The following is a 9,224-nucleotide window of genomic DNA, read 5'->3' as shown; positions in this document are numbered from 1 at the left end:
GGAGGGCACAGGCTGGGCTGAGGGCCCCCCCCCCCCAGTGCACAAATTTTTGTGCACCGGGCCTCTAGTCTTATAAAGTGTAATATGCAAATTGACCGATGGCAGAACGACCGGTCGGCTATGATGCAAACTGACCACCAGTGGGCAGACAGCAGATGCTCAACACAGAAGCTTCCCCCAGCCCGCAGGCCCCAATCGCCCGATGGCGAACTGGGAACCAGGGTTGAGTGGTGGACGTGGGCAGTGCCAGGGCCCCAATCACCCCATCAGTCACCCCACACACAGAGGGCAACCGGTGGCAGCGGGGACGGGGCCAGCCGCCAGCAACGGGGAAAGATCAGTCCTGATCGCAGGCCAGGCCTAGGGACCCTACCTGTGCACGATTTCGTGCGCTGGGCCTCTAGTAATGTTATAATGCAGTGGTTCTCATAGTGTGGTCCCAGACCAGCAGCATTACATCAGTAGATCCTATTAGAGATGCATATTTTTGCACCTTCTTTTTCCAGAATCAGAATCTCTGGAGTTGGGGCCCAGCAATATGTATTTTAATAAGCCCTCTAGGTGATTCTGATGCATGCTTTTCTGGAGAACCCATGCTCTAATGAACATACTTCAGGAACTACCATTGTCTTCAAAAGTATTTTTTCTTTACTTTTCAGCTTCTCCAACTTGGGAAATACTTGCTATATGAATGCTATTTTACAGTCCCTATTTTCACTCCAGTCATTTGCAAATGACCTGCTTAAGCAAGGTATCCCATGGAAGAAAATTCCACACAATGCACTTATCAGGTAACTGTTATGTACTTACTGAGTAAACTTTTACCTTATTGATTATAGAATAATGAAGTTTTAGACACTTAAAATTCTATGTGCTATGTTAATAGTCTTTAAAATATCATACCATTCAGTGTTTTGTAAAACATGCTAAACTAGTTTCTTTTGTTTTACCAGACGCTTTGCACACTTGCTTGTAAAAAAAGATACCTGTAATTCAGAGACCAAAAAGGATTTACTCAAGAAGGTTAAAAATGCCATTTCTGCTACAGCAGAGAGATTCTCTGGTTATATGCAGAATGTGAGTACCAGTTGTTTTTAGCCACTTTAGAGGTAGTGGAAATTGAAATGATCTTAGTGTGTTACCTGATTTTTACTTTATTTTATTTATTTTTTTTTTAAATGTATTTTATTGATTTTTTTTTTTACAGAGAGGAAGGGAGAGAGATAGAGAGTTAGAAACATCGATGAGAGAGACATCGATCAGCTGCCTCCTGCACACCTCCCACTGGGGATGTGCCCGCAACCCAGGTATATGCCCTTGACCGGAATCGAACCCGGGACCCTTCAGTCCGCAGGCCGACGCTCTATCCACTGAGCAAAACCGGTTTCGGCTGATTTTTACTTTAAAGTGAGATTTAAATATGTATGTTGTGTTCATCACAGGTTGGAGAACCTAAGAACTTCTGGTAAGGTTCAATGTGACTCTTCTGTGGTTTATTATATTTTAATAATACAGATGTGTTCTGTCAGTGAAGGAACTTGGGGTATTTTACCTACAAAGGCTTTTTTTTTAAATTACCTTTTTTTAAAAAAAATGAAGTAAGAAGTGATTCCATTATTCTTGCTAATCTCACTGATAGTAAAGAATATATAATTCATCATTTGTTCTTATTCAGAAAATATGTAGAGTAAATCATTAGAGTAAATCTCTATGTTACTTTTTAATATAGTGTTATTGACTTCCAAGTGCTTAGTTTTATAAATTATAATGTTGATAAGCTATTATTGTGATAAAAAATGTTTTGATCTGATTAAAGATGTTATACCTTCTTAGGATGCTCATGAATTTCTAAGTCAGTGCTTAGACCAGCTAAAAGAGGATATGGAAAAATTAAATAAAACTTGGAAGACTGAACCTGTTCCTGGAGAAGAAAATTCACCAGATATTTCAGCCACTAGAGTATACACTTGCCCTGTTATTACTAATGTGGAGTTTGAGGTTCAACACTCCATTATCTGTAAAGCGTAAGTAGTCTCCAAGAAATCTGTTTTTCCTTTTAATTCTTTTTTTAAAATATATTTTTATTGATTTCAGAGAAGAAGGGAGAGGGAGAGAGAGATAGAAATATCAATGATGGGAGAGAATCATTGATCAGCTGCCTCCTGCATGCCCCCTACTAAGGATCGAGCCTGCAACCCGGGCATGTGCCCTTGACCAGAATCGAACCTCGAATCCTTTAGTCCTCAAGCCAATGCTCTATCCATTGAGCAAAACTGGCTAGGGCTCCTTTTAATTTTAATGGCAAGAGATTGAAACTCTTCTGAAGGTTTTAATTCTTACCACATTTTCCTTCCCATGTCATGGGAAAACAGAAATACAAACATCTTTTTTTAGTGTTACTATTTTCTGTAAAAATGCTTAGTGGGGTGAGAACTAAAAAGTACTTAAATATTTTGCCATATGCTTTAGTGATAACAGTTCATTTTGATCTACTGTGTGTGTGCTTTTTTTGTTTGTTTTTCATATATTTTTATTGATTTCAGAGAGGAAGGGAGAGGGAAAGAGAGACAGAAACATCAATGATGAGAGAAAAATCATTGATTGGCTGCCTCCTGCAAGTCCCCTGCTGGGGATCGAGCCCACACACGGGGCATATGCCCTTGACTAGAATTGAACCTAGGGCCTTTCACTCCGCAGGCTGACACTCTATCTACTGAGCCAACCGGCTAGGGCTGTGTGGAATATCAAGTTATCTGGGAATACTTGTTCTTTTTATCCTAAAAAAACTTGCTATTGCTTATTTTATTGAACCAAATTGATTTTATTAAAAATGGGCTTTTATAAAATAGATCAAAATTTGAATTATTTTTAACTTCTGCAATGCTTTTTAACCATATTTACATTAGTCACTCAGATTTACTTTCTAAATTTAATTAATTTCCATGCTCATTGTATCACATCAGAAGGTTCTGCTTTGATTAATTTTCCAGTTATTGGTAGTACATATCTGAATACAATTTTTCAGAGAGAGTAGAATTCTTCACAGCCCCTGTATTAGTGAGAATTAATTTTGTGACTTTAATACATGACTTAATACAGGATTATTCAGTCACATATAGCCTTATCCTTCAACATACTATGCAAACTTTCATTGTATCTTTTTAAATTTTTTTAATTGATTTCAGAGAAGAAGGGAGAGGGAGAGATAAAAACATCAATGATGGGAGCGAGTCATTGATCTGCTGCCTCCTGCACACATCCCCTACTTGGGATCGAGCCCGAAAACTAGGCATATGCCCTGACTGGAAATTGAACTGTGACCTCCTGGTTCATAGGTCGATGCTCAACCACTGAGCCACTTAGACTGGGCTGTTTCATTGTATCTTGTTACTATATGTAACTTGGGAGAAACCTGATTTTCTGGATAATCTTTTTCTTCCTGAAAATCTTCCTTATTTATTGGAAATTAGCATTTTTCACTAGTTTACATCTAGATATAGACACTTTTTGTTAATTTTGCTTTTAACATGATGAAGCTTTTTCATCTGAAGATTTGTTTTCTTCAGTTCAAGGAAACTATTCTCTAAATACTACTTTTCTTTTATTCTGGATTTTTTTTTTAGAAATACTCAATACCCATATATTGGCTCTCCATTCTTTGGCTTCCATATTGTCTGTTTTTCTTAGTTTGCTCAAAATGTAGTGTTCACTGAGGTCTCTCAGCTAGAACATTCTAGTATTTTTTACTAGAATTTTGAATAACCATGTGAAACGTGGGCACTAAAGATGGTAGTTTTGTATTACTAGTCTGTGACTTTTTTTAACTTTTAAAAATTTATTGTTGAAAATATTACAGATGTCCCCTTTTTTTTCCCCATTAACGCCCTCCACTCCACACCCCACACCTCAGGCCTTTACCACACTATTGTCTGTGTCCATTGGTTATGCATATAAGTTCTTTGGTTAATCTCTCCCCATCAACTCCCCTACCCCGCCTTCCCTCTGAGATCCATCAGTCTGTTTATCCATGCTTCCATGTCTCTGGATCCCCTCTGTTCATCAGTTTATTTAGTTAATTAGATTCTATATATGAATGAGATCATGTAATACTTGTCTTTCTCTGACTGGCTTATTATTTAGCATGATACTCTCCAGGCCCCTCCATGCTGTCTCAAAGGATAAGAGATTCTTATTTTTTTACTGCTGCACAGTATTCTATGGTGTAAATGTACCACAGCTTTTTTATCCATTCATCTACTGATGGGCACCTGGGCTGTTTCCAATTCTTAGCTATTGTAAATTGCGCTATGTCACCAGTCTGTGACATTTGTTGCCTTCATGCTTTCTTTAGCCTTTTTTCCTCCAGTGGATAAATTATTTTTTAAAAGAAAAAGTCCAGGTCTTACAAATTCAGCTCATCTTCTTGTAAAAGCTGGGAAACCCATCAGCAGTTAATAATGTGATAGACTGCCATCCTTCCCTTCTAATGCACTTTTTTTATTAATCCTCACCTGAAGATACTTATTTTAGAGAGAGATGGTTAGGGAGGAGAAACATTGATCTGAGAAACGTCGATGTCAGAGAGAAACAGCAACTGGTTGCCTCCCATATGTGCCCCAACCAGGGGTCAAACCCGCAACCCAGGTATGTGCCTTGACCAGGAATCGAACCTGCCACTTTTTGGTGTACAGAACGACACTTAACCAACTGAGCCATCCGGCCAGGACCCAGTGCACTTTCTAAACAAAATTTGTTCAAGTCAGAAAGAGAAACAAAGGTTTAAAAAATATTTTTTAATAGATTTTTTTAGAGAGAGGAATAAAGAAAGAGAAACATGGATGTGGGAGAGGAACATTGATCAGCTGCCTTCTGCACACCCCTCACCGGGATCGAGCCCACAACCTGGGCATGTGCCATGACTGAGAATCGAACCAGCAACCTCTTGGTGCATGTCTTTATTGGTTTGAAAGAGAGGAAGGGAGAGGGGGAAGAGAGAAACATCAATCTGTTTCCTCCCATATGTGCCCAACTGAGCATTGTATCCACAACCTGGGTATGTGCCCTGACCAGGGATCAAACCAGTGACCTTTTGGTGCACAGGATAATACTCAGCCAACTGCGCCATACTGGCTAGGGCAACCAAATTTATTTTTATAGAAAAATTTCAGTTGCCTCTGATAGAAATGGCCACAGGCAGCACAGGAAGAAAGAAGATGATATCAAAGAGGTGGCTCCAGCGCTGTGCCAACAGCATCAGTCAGGCGCAGCACCCAAATGTCAGGTGTTCAGTTGAGGTGTGTGCATCGGTGCATGAAACTACGTGACTCACAGAATGTAGGCACGCCAGGCTGAACAGTGGCCCAGGAGTTTGCCAAGTCTGTACGCAACAAGTTTCTGTGGGGCCACAGCCACTGTGGTACAACTATCTCCTCAAAGACCATGACTTAGTTGCTTTATTAGTAATTTTCTTTAAGACAGTTCTTTAGCCCTAGCCTGTTTGGTTCAGTGGATAGAGTGTCAGACTGTGAACTGAAGGGTCCTGGGTTCGATTCCAGTCAAGGGCACATGCCTGGGTTGTGGGCATGATCCCCAGTAGAGGGCATGCAGGAGAGAGCCAGTCACTGAATCTCTCTCATCATTGATGTTTCTCCTCCCTTCTTCTCTGAATCAATAAAAATATATTTTTTTAAAAAGAAAAAAAAGACAGTTCTTTAACCACAAAGTAGTTTCTGGCTGAAGGAAGATATTATATACCTTATTCCTCATACTGTAATTTTTTATGTTTAGCTTCTGTCTCTTCTGACTATAAGTTAGTTTGGCCAGTTTGCCAAATGTACCTATTTTTTAAAGTATTATAGTTTAAATCTACCGGTTTTCAATTATTACATGGCATTTCAATATGTTCATGTATTCTTGAATATGAAGAATTATGAATTCTTGCCCAAACCGGTTTGGCTCAGTGGATAGAGCGTCAGCCTGCGGACTCAAGGGTCCCAGGTTTAATTCCCATCAAGGGCATGTACCTTGGTTGCGGGCACATCCCCAGTAGGGAGTGTGCAGGAGGCAGGTGATCGATGTTTCTCTCTCATCGATGTTTCTGACTCTCTATCCCTCTTCCTTCCTCTCTGTAAAAAATCAATAAAATATATTTTTTTAAAAAAGAATTATGAATTCTTCATTTGAAGAACTTAAAATATCTAAAATTAAGTACTTAATATTCCTCATAAAACTTCCTTCTGCAGTCTATCTCAGTAATGACAGTTCCAGAAATGTGGTGTATATCTTAATTCTTTTCTTTCTCTTGCACCCCTACATCTAATTGTCAGCACATCCTTTCAATTCTTCACAGTACATCCAGAATCTGACCCCTTCTTACCACCTCTGTTGCCACTACTTTGGACTAAGCTGCTATCATCTCTTGCCTGGATTGTTGCAGTTCCTTCTAAACTGGTCTCTTTGTTTCTGTTCTTGTCTCTCTGTGGTCTATTTTAAACACATTAGTCAAAGTGATAAATTTTTAATGGAAATTAGTTCATGTCAACCCTCTGCTTGTAATCCTTAAAATAAAAGCTGAAATCCTTACTATGATCTACAAAACTTCTTATGATCTGCCTTTGATTAACCCGTCTCCCCCAGTTTACTCTCTAGCTTCATCTCCTATTACTCTTCCACTTGTTCATTCTGTTCTAACCTTTTTAAAAAAATGCCAGAATCTTGGTACCTCAGGGCCTTTTCACATTTCAAGAAAGTACTTAAATACTTGCCAGGGTTACCCTTTGTGTTGATTTTTTTGGATATATATATATATTTTTTTTTAATTTAGAAATAGAGGGAAAAGGAGAGAGCTAGAAACATCGATGAGAGAGAAACATCAACGTCGATCGGCTGCCTCCTGCATGCCCCTTACTGGGTTTTGAGCCCACAGCCCTGGGCATGTGCCCTGACCAGGCATCAAACCAGTGACCTCTTGGTGCATGGGTCAACGCTCAGCCACTGACCAACACCAGTCGGATACCTGTGATTTAATAAGGGTTAAAGTAACGTGTCTTAAATGTGTATATTTCTTATGCTTAATCATAGCCTGTTCATACACTGTGGGGGAGCAGTGTTCCTGAAGTATATTTGTATTTATTTTGTATTGCAGTTAGGTTTCTGAATGCTTAGATTTGTCTTCTTTTACAGATGTGGAGAGATTATTCCCAAAAGAGAACAGTTTAATGACCTCTCCATCGACCTTCCTCGAAGGAAAAAGCCACTCCCTCTGCGTTCAGTTCAAGATTCTCTTGATCTTTTCTTTAGGGTAAGTAATATATTTTGGTATTTTTACATAACTAAATTTTATATATCATAGATAATTATATTTGAAGTTGGTTTCTTTAAGGCAGAATTTGGACAAAATTACTTGAGGGAAAACAAATGAGAAATATTTATAAATATTTTTAAAAGCTTGATAAATCTAATTGTTAACTCATTGAAGAAGATTGATTGCTTAAATAGATTATACATTTGACTCAACAGGAAGTGTTTTAAACCTTAGAAGCAGTTATTTATAAACAAATATTAATTTGAAGCCTAGGAAGTGACACATGCTAAAATTTGGTAATGTGGATTAAAATTGGAGACACTATATAAGTGAGTATACTACGATCTGAGGAATAAAAAATGCTCTTTGCTTTTCTTAGGTTGTATGTACTCTATTAGAAACAACACAGAAGTCATGTTTACCTAATGCTGTAAATAAATATTTGTGTCTGTGAAATACTGTTACAGATAATCTGAGGCATAATTGGACCTGTTGTGTAGCAGTCCTTATAACTGAGGGAAATTTGCCAGGATTACCCTTTGTCTTTAAAATAGTGTTTCTTGTTTTGTTGTAGCAAATGGGCAGAATTGTCTTCCTAAGGTTAAAAAACTTCTGTTCTTTAAATGATTAACATTTAGCTCCACCCAATGATAAATACTCTGCTTTTCTTTTTGCTTTAATCATTCCTTGCTATTCCTATTATTATCGTAGAATTTGAAGCTTTTCCTGTGTATCTTTACCCCCATTTTTTAAGGATTTCTTGTTTCAGTTTTCTCTAGGTAATGCTATCCACCCCAAACTTTGGTCCTTTAGAGCAGTTGTTCTTAGTGGGCTGTTACCAGAAGATTGAGTTCCATTATAAGAAAGGGGTAGAGTTACACCTAACAGACCAGGAACTCCGCCTAACCTGAAGGTGATCTTATCTCTGCTATGGCCAAATGTTAGATATACTCTTGGCAGTGGTTCTTGTGTATGTATTCATGGGGAAAAGGTTGAGAATCTGCTACCATAGAATCTATCATAAATTGAGTTACTATCATAAATTGAGATATTTCCTTTGTAAAAAAGGAAATTAGGAATTCTGAAATAGGTCTTGTTATTATAACTATATTTTGAGCAGTAGGTCTTAATTTAGTTAGGTTTGTGACTCTAGATACAAACTGGTCGGAGCTGTCAATCCACTGAAGTAGTATGACTAGAGAAAATTAGTAGCATTTAATGGGATAATACTAATTCAACTTTATGCTTCTTTATTTTTCCTTCTTGTCTTTTTACAGGCAGAAGAAATCGAGTATTCCTGTGAGAAGTGTAGTGGGAAGTGTGCTCTTGTCAGGCACAAATTTAACAGGCTACCCAGGTAAAATTAATTGCTCTTTCATTTTTCTTTTTTAAAGTACTTACAAATATTACTGAATAAGTGAGGTTTACCAGAGTGGATTGGTAAAGAAGGTCAGTAGAGCTGAGATATGAAGAGGGTAGAGGATAGAAAGCTAGAATGCAGAAGACAGGAGGAGGGTTTGGAATGTTGAAGGAACTTCAGAGTCCCAAGTGATGGCAACAAGAGGACTTGGCTGGTGAAACTTGGGAATAATGATAGTGAATACTAGTAGTTTTTTAATTAAATAATGTATAACATTCAATTATAATTTTTTTTTCTTGTGTTGTGCTGTAGCCCCTCCCTCTCTTATCCCAAACTTTCAGTAAAAATCTGCTACAGACACATATATCTGTGTGTGAAAATAAAATAGGAAGAGTACTTTTCTGCAATTTGTGTATTTCTTTATTCAAAGGCTCTTATAAGTTGGTAAGTTTTCTGTTACAATAAGAATTAACTAAGTGCCCTAACCGGTTTGACTCAGTGAATAGAGCGTCGGCCTGCGGACTCAAGGGTCCTGGGTTCGATTCCGGTCAGGCATGTACC

At 38.2% G+C, this 9,224-nt stretch overlaps 1 protein-coding gene across 6 annotated transcripts in view; it reads left to right on the top strand.

The window, feature by feature from the left end:
- USP37 (ubiquitin specific peptidase 37) overlaps positions 1-9,224 on the top strand; it is a 76,795-nt gene that overhangs the window by 37,443 nt on the left and 30,128 nt on the right. For all 6 annotated transcript variants that reach the window (XM_014531049.1, XM_005883425.2, XM_014531051.1 and 3 more), the window contains exons 11-15: positions 660-791; positions 954-1,077; positions 1,834-2,024; positions 7,183-7,300; positions 8,581-8,660. In XM_014531049.1, the coding sequence (XP_014386535.1) occupies positions 660-791; positions 954-1,077; positions 1,834-2,024; positions 7,183-7,300; positions 8,581-8,660 (645 nt within the window). The remainder of the gene's footprint in view (positions 1-659; positions 792-953; positions 1,078-1,833; positions 2,025-7,182; positions 7,301-8,580; positions 8,661-9,224) is intronic.

The sequence above is a fragment of the Myotis brandtii genome, unplaced genomic scaffold, assembly GCF_000412655.1.
Source record: "Myotis brandtii unplaced genomic scaffold, ASM41265v1 scaffold79, whole genome shotgun sequence".
NCBI classification, from domain to species: Eukaryota; Metazoa; Chordata; class Mammalia; order Chiroptera; family Vespertilionidae; genus Myotis; species Myotis brandtii.
Note: the sequence above shows the minus strand (reverse complement) of the source record. Positions and strands in the feature narration are given on the sequence as shown.